This window comes from Pocillopora damicornis, chromosome 1 (assembly GCF_964200805.1).
Source record: "Pocillopora damicornis chromosome 1, jaPocDami1.2, whole genome shotgun sequence".
Classification (NCBI taxonomy): Eukaryota; Metazoa; Cnidaria; class Anthozoa; order Scleractinia; family Pocilloporidae; genus Pocillopora; species Pocillopora damicornis.
Genome location: NC_142670.1, coordinates 10,732,361 through 10,751,120, shown reverse-complemented (window position 1 = coordinate 10,751,120; position 18,760 = coordinate 10,732,361). Strand labels below are relative to the sequence as shown.

General features: G+C 37.4%; 1 protein-coding gene across 4 annotated transcripts; it reads left to right on the top strand.

Moving 5' to 3' along the window:
• Positions 1-518: 518 nt before the first annotated feature.
• On the top strand, positions 519-16,773 carry LOC149051927 (uncharacterized). 4 transcript variants are annotated; one of them, XM_089196705.1, is made up of 12 exons: positions 519-672; positions 6,136-7,075; positions 8,219-8,697; positions 9,204-9,927; positions 10,523-10,619; positions 11,124-11,373; positions 11,726-12,529; positions 12,809-14,042; positions 14,229-14,312; positions 14,978-15,234; positions 15,831-16,098; positions 16,330-16,773. In XM_089196705.1, exons 2-12 carry the CDS (start codon positions 6,151-6,153, stop codon positions 16,332-16,334), a joined length of 5,127 nt encoding a protein of 1,708 aa, XP_089052831.1. In that variant the 5' UTR covers positions 519-672; positions 6,136-6,150; the 3' UTR covers positions 16,335-16,773. The 4 variants fall into 4 exon arrangements, with proteins under 4 accessions (XP_089052831.1, XP_089052744.1, XP_089052880.1 ...); XM_089196618.1 differs by having other exon boundaries at positions 10,520-10,619; XM_089196754.1 differs by lacking the exon at positions 519-672 and adding an exon at positions 3,259-3,508.
• Positions 16,774-18,760: the final 1,987 nt, after the last annotated feature.

Here is an 18,760-nt window from a genome sequence, read left to right as displayed (position 1 = left end):
TTCTTCACCAATTCAAACATTTGTCAATTTTGGAGAATATTACTACGTTATGTTTCCTAATATTTGCATTATCTCTCCCTTGAAAGCTTATTTCGATTACATTACAAAGCCACTTGTTAAAATAAATAATATTTTCAGTATAGGACCTTGTTATTGTCCTTGTTCTGTCAGAAAAATTGTCGCTACCTAAGTTTAAATATCGTTACTTGAGTAATAGATAAACAGGGTAAGAATCAGGAGAGCCAAATTACTCGATTTATGCAGCACTTGGGGATGTAAGCGTCTTGTGGGCTGTTTTGACTTTTTGTGAAATGAGTAGCCTACGGATTAGACAAGAATTCAGCGTTAAACAAAGTATATCACCAGAAGGACAGCGTTTACAGCGAGAGCAAGTCGACAAAGCCGTACCTTGCGTGACAAATACTGAGTAACCACATGGCTTCAATTGCATAATCTATCCTAATTTATGCGTCGTGCACTTTCGGCACGGTAACTCCATGTAAATTAGCCCTTAGTCACGTGACGTTTGGGAAACCTGAAATATTTTGAGAAGGAAAGTAACCGAATTGCGTGAATTAAGGAGTGTCTATTTCGAGCTCAGTGGTTAGATTGTCTGCAATCTGTGTTTGATTTTTGCTAATTCGCCGGATTCGTTTATTACTTTACCGAGAGGTAAGAATTATGTTCAATATAGATACGAATTTAGCTAACTTGTAAAGTGTAGCCTCGCTAAAACCCGAAACAGCGAAATGAAACGACCGAAATGAAACAAGCGAAACCACCGAAAAGACGAAGGCGAAATCACCGGACCAAAACACATCACTACAACATGGCAATCGAGAGAACGACCTCCCGTGAGTTAGATCAGGAGTAGACCATAATTGAAACGTGACGAATGGCATTCATTTTATTATCATTGACTGTTTTTTTTTCATGCTAATTTTTGGTCTGGTGATCTCGTTCCGTTTTCGTCGTTTCGGTGGTTTCACTTGTTTCGGTGGTTTCGTTTTGATGTTTCGGGTTTTATTACAAGTTTATGCCAGTTTCGCTCCGTTTCATTTTCGACTCCGTCCAAAAAACCTTCTTGCAAGCACATTCTTCAATGAACTCGATTTGAAACTGCCTTTTTAAGTAAATGATAAGGTTTCTTGAGATCTTAAACCGCATGATTGAAAGATTACATGTTTTAATGACTTCAAGGTCTTCTTGAACAAAACTAGTGACGTGTGGGTCCCTATTATTGCTGTCAAAGCAAACTTTGTTGTGACATAGGAAATCTACATCTTAGCCACCAAATATATGATAAGCTGATAGCTTCGTGTTATTCCTAGAAGCTTCTTTCAATAACTTAGTATGCTTTATTTAAATACTTTATTTTAAAAGTATTTATGTCTATAACCTTTAGATCTCTGGTTCAGTTCCGGTCTAGCCATCCTTTCAATGATTAAATTTCAAAGTTCACTGATTTATCAGTTTATAACCTTTGGATTTTATCGATGGTTCGCTTTATATATTTCACAGATATATATGTTTGTATTAATGTTTGAATTTATTTATTATGTATCAGTCATATGGCAGGTCAAACTTGATTTTGATGGGGGGCTAAGTTACTGGGCCAAGAATGAAATGGGGCAAAACTGGCAGATACTAATTCATGTGTGATCAATTTTTGAGATTATTCATGATGTGTGAAAAGGCCAAATATTTTTATGTGACTGAGTTTTAGAGAGGGGTATAAGGGAACCTCTGCCAATGAAAAGATAGAATTTAAATCCTTAGAAACCTCTGAGCTCAGTTCTTTGTGATTCATTCACAATCTTTCTCAGTGAGATGTATAAGTAACCATATCATACTTGTAATGTGCATTTCAAGCCAAAAAATTTTAATTCCAGTATTTGGCCAGTTGTCTCGTGTTTGCGAAAAGAACTAAAACTTTCCCTTCCATATTCAATAATTTTGATTATTATACTTAAGACTTACTATGAAAAAGCTGGTTGGTCAAGAGCATTCAATCAATATACAGTACCGCTCGAAGATAAGCGAACCACCTAACGCGTTGTCAACGCGTGGGCTCGAAGAAGTCAACGCGTTAGTGCTCTTTCGCTAACGCGTTAGCTAACGCGTTAGCTAACGCGTTGATCATCGACCCGTATTGCCTTTGTTATTCATTTTGCCACCTCCAACCTTCTTTCTTTTGTATCCAATGTTGACCAACTCAAAGGACGGCCTTCATCCGCAACTGAAAACCTTTTTGAATTTGCATAATTTTACTTGTCGGTCAAGGTTTACGTTCTGTTGCTTTTTGCCGGTTTTGAGCAAAATGTATTCTGCGACAGATATCTGAAAAAAAAATTAAGGCAAGTTTTCGAAAACTACAGAGCAACTCTAAACAAATGAACCCAGTCGAACTGATGCGCTCTCTGTTTCTTGAGTCGAGAATCGAAAACGCTCATCGCCAGAATGTCTGGGCCACGCGAGTCGATTCTTTCTGCAACCAAAATTTCAATCACGATTTCGTCAAGGGAAACATCAGGCGGTTTTCAACAATCCGCGTTAATCAAGTCAAACAATCTTCAGTAGCCCAAGCCAAGGCAAAACGTTTCATTATTTAAAGCCTATCGATCGAAATTCGAGTCACGAGTTTTATTCGTGAACTGCTAGCGAAAAAAACATACTTATAGTTTGTCACGCTTTTGTTTACGTTCTGCCGCTTTTCGCCCGGCTTTCAGCTGACTGTATTGTGTGTGTGAGAACAAATTGAGAATTAACTTGAACGAAAAAAGTGTTCTAACGCAGACACTCGAAAAATCACAGCGAGCGACATTACAACTACAGGTGAAATGGCCCGTACAAGAAGCCTGCGAGTCAACGCTCGCTCGCGAAAACAGTCAAAACACGCATCACCATAGTGTCTGGGCCACGTGCGGCCTCTTTCCAAAACAACAATTGAGTTGAGTCTCTAAGCTAAAGAGAAGGTTCACGCTTTTCAATTATTCGATTTCTCGTCGCCAGGATCCTGTAAAAAAACTCGCTGGTAACCCGAAAGATGGCCAGAAGTTTTACTCCCGAGGTTTTACTATTTTATCGGCGGACCTTTGACGAAATTTGAGCCACAAGTTTCATCATAACTGTGTTGACCAGCGCGTGACCAAATTATTCTTTACAAGTGCAATTTGTATCTTTCAATGGTTTCTATGCGAACTTTTATTTTGCGTGTGATCGTGATTAACTAAGTTTTACTTTTTTTTTCCAGGGCGGGAAAAAGGCCATATTTAACACGCCCAGAGTTTCACTGCTTAAATAGCGACAAGTTAGTGCTACGGTGTTTGATGAATTTCGAGAAAAATTTCGAAAAACAGTTTGGGATACAGGTGAACGAGAATTTCGAAAGTATTCACAAATTACAGGTTGTAAAATGAAATAGCTTGACTCTTAGTTCGGTTTTTAGGAACAGATCTTTGGATGACGCTTGTTATTTGGAATACACAGACGCCGTGGAGATGCTAAGGTGATTGTGACAAAAAAGTCGGCTTTGTTTGGGCCTCTTGTTATGCAAAATGGTTTTTAAGTGTGATCTACTAATGAGCTTCGCTAAACGCGTTTGCGTTTGCGTGGACACGCAAACGCAAACGCGTTAAGTTCAAAACGCCAACGCGTTGGCTCTGCGTGGGCAACGCGTTGAGTGGTTCGCTTATCTTCGAGCGGTACTGTACAGTAGTGTGTGAAGTTGACATGATAAAATGCAATATCTGAAGCTTATTCTGCATTTATCAAGATTATCATTTAGAGGTCAATGTCTGCGTAGTTACCAAGGCCTTGGTCCGTCTAGTACTCTAAGACTTTTGAAAACTCAAAGAGAAGCTCGAAATAGCTGAATACTTCTAGAATATGCATAATAAAACAATTATTGAATTTAGTTTTTTATATCATGCTCAACTTCATTCAATAATTGCTTATTACCCTAATGTCAAGACCATGGATAGACCATGGTCAATCATGGCTCTGCCATGGTTGTTTACAGGACTTCCTGTTGTCCAATTCTGTTTGTAATAATACTCTTGATTAACAAATCAGACAGCTGTTATCAATTAATCAAAACTATGACAAAATTTGAGAAAGAAAGTAGACATCGGTTATACGTTTCCAAAAAAAAAACAACAACAACAGAGGCAACAACACAATCACATTTCTGTCCACTTCCACAAGCAATACATGATAATTGTCCCTTAAACTGTTCTATTACACAGTCCAATTACAAGCATGGTGCATACAATGTACTATAAGTGCTCAAATTGGGCTGGTGATAACCAATCATGTTGAACAATTTTGTTATAGTTTTGATCAACAGATGAAAAGTAATATTTTCAGAAGAAAGTTTTTCTTCCTCCACATTTTTAACTCTGATATCTGCAAATTATTAAGGTCCTGCAAAATAAGTAAGGATTTTTCCTTTTTGCACTGAGAGGGGGTAGCCAATATTAATGATCAATTGTTTCAAAGTTGTTGTTTTTTTAGTCATTACTTGCTAGTTTGAAAAAGCAACAAATGCATTCAGTACATATATGGGGACATGAATTATTTTGTTCATAGGTAAAAACTCTCATTCCCTTGACCCTTTCACTCCCAAGATCTCTTTAGTAATTCTCCTTACTGTTTGCCATACCATTCTTATGATGTAAGTTTGGAGAATTTGGTATTGGATCAACTAATAATCCTTACTAATATTTTCCTTTATTCATATCACTTATCTGTTTGATGTTGTGTTGATATTTTGTAAGGAGAATTCCTGTCTTGGTCATTCATGCAAGTTAAAGGGTTAAATAAGGGTCATGAGTTTTGAAATTGGTTAATGATTGCAGTTGTAAAACGTTTTACTTGAATTCATTTTGTTGCACATTAAATATTTAAGAAACCAAGCACAATTTATAAAGTTTTGGAGACAGTCCTTGATGAATGTGCAAATTTATGTAGGATCTCAGTAATTTATTTTACATTCAACTCTCTGCTAATGGACACTCTTGTAAGTGCACAGCTCTATTTATGGACACTTTTTTCAATTTCCCATTTTTGTACCTAGACAAACTCTGTATTAAGTACACATTCCAGGAATTATTCTAACTTGTAGGTGGACAGCTCCATTAGCAGACACTTTTACCAGTTTAGAGGGTGCCCATTTAGGAGAGAGTTGACGGTACCAATCATGTTCTTTATCACTATCCTCAGTTCATACTTTTCACATTCCCTTCTTAGTTAAGCTTTTATTGATAAACATGAATAAGAAATTACAACAAGTTTTCTTTACTCTGCAATTTTGTTTATTTCACCAACAACATTCCTTGCTTAACATACTCAGTACAGCAACTATGGGCTAGTTTAAAAGCATCATGCTGCTAAACAAACTCTGTTAAAAAAACAAAACAAAAAGCTCTCTTTCTGATTATTTTTGTAACTAAACAGTGAATATGTCAGTCTCTATTAAATAATTAGGACCACATTGTGATGAATTCACTCTGTGAACTGAAAATAATAATAACTTAAAGAGAATAAAACCAAATAACAGGTTTGAAAATAAGCAACTTGGTCTGAATATTGACAGCTTAGAAATCATTCATGTTTTGGTTTATATTAAAGCTGTCCTAGGTTATCACATCAAGATAAAACCAACCATTGATTTGCACTATTGATTTCTTTCCATTTGGATATTAATTTTTAAAATGAAAGTAGTTTGTATGTTTTCCCAAAAGCAGCTCTGAGAACTCAGTGTATTTAAATATCTTTCTTGTTCATAATTGCCTTTTATGTTCACATGTATAACTCAAGCAGCTGCTTATGAACACAAAAAATTATGCAAAGAGATTTAAGTTGAAATGTTTCTCATGAAAATAAATAACTAAAGTCTTTGCACAAAGACATTAATTTTACTCAAAGTGTTTAAAAGAACACTGAAGGGTGGAATTGGCTTCTAAAGATAATGCAGTAAGAGGATTAAATTACTACAGTACCTTGGTTTAGTAGATGTTAACTTATAAACCTCATTTTTGGCCATTTTTGGTTCAATGGTTATTATAATTGCCAAGAAAGTTACTTCAAGTTACTCACCTTTAATGACAGCTTGTTTTTTTTTTGTTCTGACAGTTACATTTCTAAGACATGGATTCCCATATTTCTAAAGAAAAACTGAGAAGTAAGATTGAAACAACTTATGGAAGAAAGAAATTAGATCTGTCAGGGTGGAATTTGCTTGAGGTGCCGGAAGCTGTGCTGGAACTAACTGAGTTGGAGAAATTTAATCTGTCAAGGAATAAACTTAAAAAAATGCCTGAAAATGTTGGAAAACTAAATAATATTATGGTACTTCTTGTAAGTGGAAACCAGCTGTCCATATTCCCTGCAAGTTTGACACAGCTGAAGAAACTTGAATGGCTAGACATCTCGCGTAACAAACTAACCACCATCCCTGATGCTATTGGTGAGATGGTGGGGCTGGAAGTACTGGGTCTGAGTTACAACCAGCTGACTGTGTTGAGTCCAGCAATAAAACAGCTGAAGAAACTCAAATGGCTGGACATCTCACATAACAAACTAACCACTATTCCTGATGCTATTGGTGAGATAGTGGGACTGTGGAGACTGGATCTGAGTTGCAACCAGTTGACTGTGTTGAGTCCAGCTATAACACAGCTGAAGAAACTCATAGAGCTGAACATCTCATTTAACAAACTAACCATCATCCCTGATGCTATTAGTGAGATGGTGGAACTGGAGAGACTGAATCTGCGTTGCAACCAGTTGACGGTGTCGAGTCCAGCTATAAAGCAGCTGAGGAAACTTAAATGGCTGGACATCTCACATAACAAACTATCCACCATCCCTGATGCTATTGGTGAGATAGTAGGGCTGGAGGAACTGGATCTGAGTTATAACCAGCTGACTGTGTTAGGTCCAGCTGTAAAACAGCTGAAGAAACTCCAATTGTTGTTTGTGAATGGGAATCCTTTTACAGTTGAAGGAATAAGAAGTGTTATGGAGCTAGAAAATAGAAGAATTATTGACCAAGTATATTCAGATCTCCAAGGTGAGTAAAGGAAATTTCTGGTCACACTAATGTTGTGACACGTGTATTTACTAAATTTACTAAATTAGTTCTAATGATTGACTTGCAAGTGGTTGTTCTGCTTGTTACTGATTATCACAAGTAGCTGGCAATAGCTACACAATAAAGCCTGAAGTAAATACCATCACAGTCACTGTATGATTTAACAATGTTGGCATCACTTAAGAAATACATGACTTTTGAATTGGAAGTTTTTGTTATATATTGAAAAGCTTTATTTTGACAATTTGGCTGACACTGAAATTTAAGTTCATCAATAAGGAAATATGATTTGATGTGGAATCAAGCGGGTTTATGTAATTAGAAGTTATTTTATGCAGTTAGGAGTTATTGTTTTGTGTTTTACCTTCTATTTGACTGGAATAATGAAAGGCTGAAGTGAATCTTGACTCATTCACTGTTAGGAATTGTTGTTTTATTTTTGCTTTCTATTTGATTAATTGGAAGTGTTTATAAACTGAATAACTTTTGGCTTATCAAACAAAATTTATAATCTAATACAATTTGTGAATTAAGTTACAGGAATAAAACTTAAATGTGTTTTAGCGTGACAGAATTCTGATCATTATTTCCATATAATTAAGACTGGTGGTTTTTTGTGTAATCTTTTTTAAACTTACAGTTGTTACGTTGTGGAAATATGCGCTTTTTCTCTCTCTTTTACAAACAATTTATTGGCTATTGACTCCTCACTACTTGGCAGAATTGTTATAAAGTCATTGCCTCTCTCTTGTGTATACATGCCGTCATAAGGGGTTCTAATTCTTAATGTTATGAAACATCGAGTCAGTTTAGTTTTGATGTGCATGTTCACCAAACTCATCACTACATTTCATGCCAGAAGAATTATTTTGACTGGCTGTGTAACGTTTATGTAAGAGTGGGTTAAACGACATGTTTTCTAAACTCACTAATGCATGAACATCAGAAAAAAAAACAATTTCGATGGTTTAGTTTTTGTATACCAGCCTTACTCCAAAATTATTCATGTTAGGCATTTGTAGTAGTTGATTTGTCAACTTTTACCTTTTTTCTAAAATTATTTTTTACAAATGAATACACAACTTACTTTTCCTTTGTGTTGTGAAAACTTTTTCTGATAAGACCAAATAGCAGATGGACATAAAGCACAGCTGGCTTATGAAAGGGCTTTGAAAGATGGATATGTCACCGTTTACCGTGGTAGAATATTACTCATTGGTCAGGATAGAGCTGGTAAAACCAGTTTAAAGAAGAGTCTCCTAGGCCTTCCATTTGACTCTAAAGAACAGAGTACTGAAGGCATTGAAGTGGATCCTTCAAAGTGTGAAATTGATGTTGACCAAGCTGTAAGGAACTGGCAGTCTATTGGTGAGAATAAACCAGGACTGCTGGAATGTTCTAAAGATGTGGCAAAGATTGTGGTAGAGAAAATATTTGTACAAGACAAGTTTGCCAGAAAAATGACTATGCAGCTAAAACATTTTGGAGAAGAAGATACAGATAAAAGTTCAAAAGAAGATTTTGAAAAAGATTCAGCCCATGTTTCATCAGCAGATTTTGGAGAGGGATCTTTTGATGGTTACAAATGTGGCAGGAAAAAGGTGCTGTAAGAGTTTCAAAAGTATTCTTTACAAACATGTTTAAGGCAGCTTTTTTATGTGACAGTATAGTTTAAAATGCTTAATGTCAAATAAAGATTATTTCAACCTTAAAGTGAAACAAAAATCGAAATTGTTAAATTTTGAAGTGATTTTTTTGTGTGTGCAATGGTTCTAGCCAAAAAGCAGGGAAGTGTTTGTGGTCTAAACAATAATTTCCCTCATCGCCTGAAGAAGACTAGCAGTAGGCAGTCAAAACGTTGCGATCTACATCACATGTGACTACATCGTGAGACAAAGGAAAAACTTAGCTTTTATTGTTATTCACCATGATGAATAACCACAACCTTTTCCACGAAATTTCCCTCCTGTTACATGTACTGTCATTTTATTTAATTTACATCAAACTTTGACATAATTATTTCAGATGTGGAATGAGTTTGCTGGCTAAACTAAATAACTGTGGTACTTAAAGTAGTTAATTTCACCTTATTTGATACTTCACTCAGGTTGGGGATAAAGGAGACTATGCGTCAGTAGATGCTATGGACAACATTAGCATTGAACACTCGATGGACTGCATCTCAGATGAGCCCAAGGTAATTATTGATGTCGCTCAACCCCCTGATACTGAAGAGCATGTTCATCAGTGGTTGAAGTATCTCCAAGGCAAAGACATAGAAAGTGGTTCATTCAAAGAAGAATCCTATGTCAAAATGGATATATGGGACTTTGCAGGGCAGCACCTGTACTATGCCAGCCATCCTATTTTCTTATCACAACGAGCATTATACATACTGGTGCACAATCTCAGCAAGCCTTTGGATGCCACAGCTGAGCCTTGCATGAGGCAAGGGAGTAATGATGTGAAGTTAGAAAACCCTAACAATGAAACAAACATGGAGAATTTGCTGTCATGGCTGGCTACAGTACACGGTGTTGCCCTGGCAACTGATGACCCGGAGGATGATGCACAACATAAGCTACCCTACCTTCGCCCCCCAGTGTTTATTGTTGGAACACATGCTGACAAACCAGTAGAAGACATAGAAGTAATAAAGAAACAAATACAGGAGAGAATTTCTGGTATGGAATATGAGAAGCATGTGGTCAGACCTTTATTCTGGATTGACAACACTCCGGGACAAAACTTGATTGACAACACTCAGGAACAAAACTTGATAAAGAAATTTATCCAGAAAATTCTAAACCAAAGAGAGAAACATAAAACAGGTAAGATATCTCATGTCATTTTGTATCCTTAACAATGTGTTACTTGTAGCAATTGATGGTTTTGTAATTGGTTACTAGCTTGTCTTTGGGTCAATTCCAACAACACTTAATTTGTGGCCATTTTCTTTTAATCAAAGGCCCATTTGGTAGATGGTTGGCAAGCATTAAGCATACAATAATTATTATCTGACTCACATTTACATGTAACCCATCAGTTCTGCTGTGTGTCATTATAATTTTAAAAGGTTTGTAGACATGTAGAATGTCTCCGTGGGAGTGGTAAGTGAAGGATACCACCCTGGTTGAATGAGTTCAGGGTACTAATGGAGGCTGCACTCTTCTCAGGTTTCAGCTACTTTATGTACCAGCATCACTATACTGGGGTCTATAAATTTTTGCTGACAGATTCATCAATCTTAGAGTTTAAAATAAGGAAGATGATTTTGGGAGTTGGAGAATTATCATCTAAGCTATGTTGTCAGCTATAAGATATCTGTGATCACACATGTATGCATGACACAAACTATTCTCATTGTAAGGACATGTTTCTGTGTTACATTTTGCTTTGAATTCATTTTCTAAACATATCCAGCAGAGGAAGAAGGGAAAGCGGATGGAATAGATAAATTGCAGGACAGAATCCTGGAGGTGTTGAGGCAGGAGCCCTATATGGGGGAGAAAATACCTGTCAGGTAAACCAAAATAACTTTTTATCTGGCAAACCGCATTTCATGGACTTTGGGATCAATGTTTCATTCAAACAGTCATGAGTAGTACTTTGAAGAGCAGTCAGTCTTTTGAGCATAACTGTATATGCATGTAAATGTATATCAACACAAAAGTATCTTACCTCCACTAGTTTGAAGTTCATCAAAACTCTTAAAACATCAGACTATACAAACACACTGCAGTCATTTAAGTGCAAACAAACAAAACTCTAATTCATGACATTGTGACAATACTGTCTATAAAAAGGTGTGAATGTCTGATGGATATTTGAGAAGGCACAGCTCTTTGAATTGAGATTGTTCATGCGAAAAACACAACCATGTTTGAATTTTCCTAAAGTTTGGAGATAGCTAGATAGAGAAAATAGATGAATTAACACTGGAAGACTACAAATAAGTACACGTCTAAATGAAGTTAATATCCAATTTTTAACCCCAATACATTTTAACTATTCTGTTGCCTTCTAGATGGTTTTTGTTTGAAAAGGTAATTGAAGCTTTGCTGGGCAAACAGATTTATCACAGAAATCTGCAACAACTTAAGCACTATGCAAGGAGAGATTGTTTCATAGAAGATGCAAAAGAGTTTGAGTCCATGGTCAGTTTTTATCATGGTCTGGGGATGATAATCAAGCACCGCAGTACAGTTGTACTGAAGGCTCAGTGGTTGATTGATCTGTTCAAACAGCTAATAACCATTCCACCTTTCAATAAACAGGTAGGAAAAAAGATTCATTTTTGCAATCATCTTTAATCTTTACAATTGCGGACCCCAAGTTGTTTGATGTACCTTTTTAGTTTTTCAGGTCATAAATTGGTTTGGCCTTTTTACTTTACAAGAGACTTGAATTGACTTGCTACCGCCCAAAATAATTGCACTCATACAAGTGAATAGTTCTTTTTGCTTGCGCTAATTGTTTTTTACTGTGCTGAGTAACAACTAATAATCACCTCTGAGCAGTCCAAGATACAAATTTTTTAGTTCTTGTACATAAACGTGTAAAAAATTCAAAAGGAAAATTTAGTGGACCACTCTTATCTGGAATTTATGTTATTTATATATCTTGTAGATTCCCCTATATGCTGAGTACTGGCAGGAACTTGAAGGAAGTGGCATCCTTAGTATGGAACTTGTTGATCATGTGTTCTCCAACTTTATTGATCAAGGAATCATTAGAGAAGACATCTTAGACATGATGGAGCAATTTGGTTTGATCGCTAAGTTCTCAGCATCCCTAACTGATGAGAAGTACTTTGTACCAGCTCAGTTGAAGTCATCGCCTGAAGAACTCTGTAAGATGGAACCATCATCAACTGATCCATGTCCATTATATCTCCTCTTTGTCCATGGCTTTGTCCCTCATGGTCTCTTCTTGCAGCTTGTCTCGCGATCCATTCGTTGGTGTTCAAAGACATGGGCCACGCATCAACCTAGCCTGTACCAAAATGGAGCATGGTTCATCATTGGGAAAGATATTCATGATTTTGTCCTCATATGCAAAACAGGATTCGTGAAGGTAATCTTGAGACAAAGAGAAGTACAAAGTCATCAGGTTGTGGGACAGAACTCCATTAAACTAGCACCTCTTGTTCGTGAATTTCTTGAAGACACCCTGAAGAATTTGTCACAAGAAATGGCATACCTGAGGGGACTGCGGTATAGGCTGTGTGTTGCATGTCCTTACTGTCATGAAGGAGCAGAAGAAACACGTCATGCATGCTCAGATCACGTGAAAACCACTTGCACACACAAGGACTGCTTCCACCTCATTGATGCAAATGAAGGTCAACCAGACATCTGCAAGCGAAAACCTTGCAATAAGGTGGAACCAGTGTCTGGATTGAAGAACTGGTTCTTGAAAAGAAGATCCCAGGTATAATTGATTATAATGATCTTTCGAGCAAAGATTTCTAACCTCAGTTTTATCTTTGCTTTGTTCCTCTAACTTGACGAGAATATCAATTGGGCTGTGATCAGTGTTGAGAAAGGGAGCCTGATAGATTGACTTCAGTTTTAAATTTAATACTTTTTGGAATTTTATGCTTTTTTTGTTTTTCCTTGGTAAAGTATTAATCAATAAAAATTTGTATGAACACATTCAAAGTCTTTTTATGTAATTATCATAATCTTATATGACCCTTTCTTTCTTCAGGGTTTGTTCTCTTCAAATGAAGCTGCTAGATCCCATGATGAAGCAAGTGAAATCAATTCAATGAAGTCTGCCGCAGCATTGAAGGTGACTCTCCTTTGCAATGAGTGGAGTTCCTCAATGGGGGGCTTGTCCACCATTAACAGACAGCTTGCCATTCTGTTGGCCAAGCACTCTGAAGTGGACGTTACCCTCCTTGTCCCACAGTTTGCTTGTTCTGAAGAAGAGAGGAGAATGGCTCGAATTCACAATGTTTCCCTCAGAGAGGCACAAAAACGTCCAGGTTATGCCGACTCCCTTGACTGGCTGAGTGCCCCACCGAGAGATCTGGACATTGACATAGTGCTGGGTCATGGAGCAAAGCTTGGTAAACAAGCTCAATTCTTTAGAGAATCGCACCAGTGCAAGTGGATACAGGTAGTGCACACTGCGCCCGAAGAACTTGCAATGCACAAAAACTATCCCAAGGCTATTTCTAAAGGTGAAGAGAAGAATTTAACTGAAGTGACTTTGTGTAAGTTGGCAGATGCTGTGCTAGCTGTCGGACCAAAGCTAACAGACGCTTTCTCCGCTCAGCTCCGCTCATGCAAGAGTGAAAACGACATCCTTCAACTGACTCCTGGAACTTTCCGTGAGTTCTCTGACGTAAAACAAGCCCCAAAGGAGAGTAACAAGTTTAAGGTACTGACGTTTGGCCGTGGTGACCCAGAGGACTTTAGCCTTAAAGGTTACGATATCTCTGCCAGAGCAATAGTTGAACTAAAAGACAGGTCTTACTGTCTCATCTTCGTGGGTGCACCTGACGGTAAACAGGATGAGGTTGCAGCGAATTTGCTGAAGAGTGGAATTGATAAAAACCAGCTGACCGTGAGGAAGTTTGTGCACAGCAAAGAGAGATTGAAAGAATTATTTTGTGAAGTTGATCTCTGCATCATGCCCTCTAGAACAGAGGGTTTTGGTTTGACAGCGTTAGAAGCGTTGTCTGCTGGTCTTCCAATTCTTGTGAGTGGAAACTCAGGATTTGGTGAAGCACTGTGCACTGTGCCATCAGGCAAATCATTCGTGGTGGAGTCTGAGGACCCAGGGGAGTGGGCAAAGGCAATTGCTAGTGTCCGACAGAAGGAGAGATCAGATCGACTTCAAGATATTCAGCAACTGAGGAGTTCATATGAAGAGAAGTTTAGCTGGGAGAAACAGTGTGACAGTCTTGTGGAGAAGATGTGGGACATAGTTCATGGTGAGAATGTTTTGAATATCCTTCAAAAAGTGATTTAGGGGGCTCCTCTGGTTTCGGTCTTTTATTACCTGTGATTTAAAGCATAAACACCTATAAAAAAGATGTTAAACATGAATAGTAATCAGTCATTTTAGCATATTGTTGTTTTCTGTGATATTAAAAAAATATTTCTTTCTATCTTTTTAGCTTCTAAAAGACGAGACACAAGTTTTAGAGCTCGGCAAGGCACAGCAACTGAACAACTTACAGTTCATTCATTACTGACTCCAAGTGAGTAAAAGAATTTAATAACACATGATAATTGACATCCCCAAAGAAGTACAGACAGGTTACAAGGAGATCCAGCAATTTTCTCTCCTTAACTTTGGCTTCAGGCCAGCTATGCTTCGTAAAAACTTAGCAAGGTACTTTTAACTTATGAGACATGTTTGTACTTATACCCCTGCACTCTTCAGTTCCAAACGTAAAACGTGTACAAACACATTTTATTTCCTTTTACTTCCTGATCCGAACAGACGGCTAGGTGTTGATACAGTTGTCTTTCGAAGCAATAATGAAGTAATCACATATTCATAAGGTAGAGGAAATACATCAGAATATTTTTGAAGCTCGTACTTTTATTTCAGGATTCCTTTCTCCAGTTACACCGATATGAGTGTGGACCTCGTCGTTAATTTTTCTTCACTTCTTCTTCTCTCTTGCTTATTAGTGTATTCATTCACGGACAGAAATCGAACTTAAACAGTAACGTAATTGACGGTTACAGCTTCCTTTTTAAGGATGAGTTGTTGGACAAAACAGAAGTCTGGTGATTAAAGCTATTTTCGTTTTGACCCTAAGGTTTCTTCTATTAGATTGAGAATTGTTATTTTCCAACAGACAATTCTTCCGCTTTTTTCATGAAGTCAGATTACTAAAAACCTTGTCTTTTCTAGGTTCTCTTGACCGAATCATCCAGGAACTTCAGCAGATGCAACTCGATGCAAGGAAAGTCAAGAGCAGAACAGATCTATCATTGGGGCTAAGGAATATTGCATCAGACAGGGGCTTCAGAATATCTGACAATCAAGGATTAGGAAATTGCATGTTCTACGCCTTGTCCGAACAACTGGAAATTGTTAAGGGAATCAAAATCCCACATGGCGAATTAAGACAAAACCTGGTTCAGTACCTCAGGGGTAACCCAAAACTTGTAAGTTGATGTTAGTATGTCTAACAGAGTATGTCACGTGATGTTATTTAAAGAGTATGATAAAGGTTTACCGATAATACAGGCTACTTGGCTAACACTATTAGAACCTATCCCAGTTTTCAAAGCATGAAGTCAACCAGAAATATTGTTACTCCTCCTGTATGGAATGATGGTCTTTTTTTCAGGAGTTCTGATACCAGCTCGCACTCTTGGTGGAAAGGGGAACTTGAAGTATTTAACTTTATTATTCAAGAAGCCACACAATGACGTTCGTTACAGTTAAATTCATATATGATGTAATGTGGTGTCTGAAGAAGCAGGCCAACCCGGGTTTAGTCATTTGAATATTTAGTTTAAAAAAAAGTTGGCTTTAAACCTCTATCAGATAACAGAATTATATTCAAAGCGTTTTGAAACATACACGGACGTTTTGAAAGACGTTTCAATCACAAAAATTTGTTACTATGCAGTAAATTGCTACTCGAAGGTTGTTTCGTACCATTCTCATAAAGTTACTACCTGACTTTTACTCCATGCGTTTAAGTTCCTATCAACAATCCTTTTAAGTTTCCTCCTTTTATTGATTCTTCTTACAGCCGGATGGAACAGATCTGTTTCACTTTGTCCATGGATTTCAAACATGGACTGAATACCTGGTACACATGGAACAAGATGGTGCTTGGGGTGATCACGTGATTCTGTGTGCCGCAGCAAACTCCTTTGGAACGTGTATTCGTGTGGTCAGCAGTCTATCCCATAGCAATGATGTAATCATTACGCCACATTGTCCAGTTGACGAAAGCAAACCTCTTATGCTGGGACATATTCATGAGGTGCACTATGTCAGCCTTCAACCCGTGCAAGGTACAGCTCATCACATTACTCCAATTAAATGTAATTTCTGTTTTATAGTGATATTTGTTAGTTAGGATCCTCAGTCTTCTTTTTAATACCTAGTTGACAACAATCACCCTTTGTGGTTTTCATATTTCAGGCTTCATCGTTGGCTCCCATCTCAACAATCAAACGCAGTTCAAGCGGTCTCTTGTTCTCCCTTGCCATTAAATCACGGTGTTCTGATTATTTTGTTTACAGGTTAAAGTGGCAGGCTCCTACAGTCACTTTGATCGGCCCTTGTGAAGAGCCCGGCCTAATAGAATGACTTCATAGCCACACAGACTATTGATGGAAATTGGCCAACCAGAGCTTTCTTCAGCCTGATTTATCCAAGATGAACTTTACAATCTTAGGTTTAATCGGAAGTTGTATAGTATTAGTTGGCTAATGTACTGCATGAAAAGGAAAACAACCCAAATGACATGGGGTGTATATAGAAAGGACATCACACCGTGAAAAGTTATCGTAACTATTAAAAAGTATTCATGTCTACGGGGAACACAAACTATTACCAATGTTAAACTTTATTTAAGGGGTTTGAATCATGAACTCGATTACTCTTAATTTTAATGGACAAACAAAAACATTCCTTGCAACGTACCATCTGTATGTAGAGCTGAATAAAAACTTGCTTTCTTCATATATCGATATTTTAAAACGTAATCGAGGTAATTCTTATATAAAGAAATAATAACACATTTGATCGCGGTTTAAATCATACTGTTCGATCAGAATGCTGCTTTAAGCTCTACAGCACCATGATCTCAGCAATGCATGGAATAAACAGCACTTAAAGTAATATGCTTTCTTCCCACATTTAGAAGGCAATCGATAAATGAGATAAACTGCAGAAGTCCGTTGGCTTGAAGTGCCCATACTGATTAACATGTAAAAATTAGAAAATCGAGATTTTTAAGGGTTCAAGACTCCAGTCTGAACTGAGTGAGTTGGAAACGTTCCAAATAATAGTACTTTGATGGAGTTTAAGCCGGAGCTATTTTCGGATCTAATTGATGTTAAGTTTAATACCGATTGAATTTCTTTTCCTTACGTTCAGCTTCAAACAGCATTTCAGAGCATTTACAACCATAACTCAACATAGCGTCATAGAACACTCCAACAAAATTTTGCACTCTACGGCTAATTTCGATACTGGCGCTGACGAAGCGACCTCCATTATTGTTTAACCCTTTAACTCCCAGGTCAAATTTGTAATTCTCCTTACTGTCAACGATACAATTCTTATAATATTAGATCAGAGAATTTAATATTGGATCAACCTATTTTCCCCAAATTGATATTTTTCTACATTCTCATTACTCATCTGGTTGATACTGTATTTATATTGTAAGGAGAAATTCTGTCTTGGTCACTCATGGGAGTTAAAGGGTTACGATCACAAGGTTTCTATCGAGGGGGAGTCATCGCACCGATAAAAATTGTGTGACCCCACAAAGTTGACGACAGAGTGTGCCACGACTTGTTTCCTTACAGTCACAACTATACTGTAAACCCCTGAGACAGTCATAAAGTCATACTTAGCTTCTTGCATGCCTTATCGTGTCTCGCGACCCGCTCCCCGTCTCTCGCACGAGCGGTTCCATTTCTCGCTCATGCGATATTTTTGGTGCGTTGTGCCTCGTTTGTCGACATTTGTTTTTCCAAGTGAAGATAAGATTTCATATGATTGGCTTCTTCATTGTCACTTACGAAAAAAAAAAAGGTTCATTGGAGATTAACAGCAATTCTTCTTTCGGAATCCAGTTATGAATCAAATAATAACAGTTGTTATCGTTTAAGACGGACAGGAACTTGGATATTTCACTAAACATCAGAAGTCGTACAAAATCGGATTTGATCAGCTCCCTATGCAATGGCATAGTGACCTCCATTCCCTTTGCGGTACTTGGATCTAAGCTAATTAATGAATGGAATAGTTTATCTAATAACATTCGAGAATCAAATAGTATTGCAGCCTTTAAAAGGAATGTTTTAAATTTTATTGAGGATAATTAGAACTTTTATTTCTATATTTGTATATATTTCTCTTACACCTTAATTAGTAGGACATCCCTAGCATGGTGCGTCAGCGTTTTTGGTTGTCTCCTTCTCCACAACGTTTCTTTATTGTAGTGATAAATTTCATGTATTATTTATTCATAATCTAGTGGAGTGAATATCAAAGAGAACAAATGAACAAAATAATAGCGAAACACGCGTGTTTTATAACTTTGTAAATTTCCTAGCTGTTCCATACAGAACCAAAACGTGAAACACCGACTTTTACGTCCTCTTAGCAATGAAACCTCGACAGAAATTTAATCGCGGTTTTACTTTGAACTCAACAAGACGCCAACGTTTTACCACACGTCGCCGTAAAGAAATCTTAACTCCCTCAGTTCAAGCGCGACAACAACCTCGAGAAACTTCACCCCGGGATCCCGGCTTGTAAGAATGAATGTAAACACGGGCTATTTTCGATCATGGCCAGGCAGGTTACCTCACCTACCTGGAGTCTGTAGAATGCCGAATAGAGCACCGTGCCGAAAAGAGCACGACGCATAAATTATGACTGATTATGCAATTGAAGCCATCTGGCTACTCAGTATTTGTCGTGCAAGATACGGCT

Excerpts from the sequence above, each read along its gene's own strand:
- LOC149051927 (XM_089196618.1), top strand. The coding sequence starts at position 6,151 with ATGGATTCCCATATTTCTAAAGAAAAACTGAGAAGTAAGATTGAAACA. Across the intron at positions 12,530-12,808 it reads TCTTGAAAAGAAGATCCCAG|GGTTTGTTCTCTTCAAATGA; the intron begins GTATAATTGATT and ends TTCTTTCTTCAG. Across the intron at positions 14,313-14,977 it reads TCATTCATTACTGACTCCAA|GTTCTCTTGACCGAATCATC; the intron begins GTGAGTAAAAGA and ends TGTCTTTTCTAG.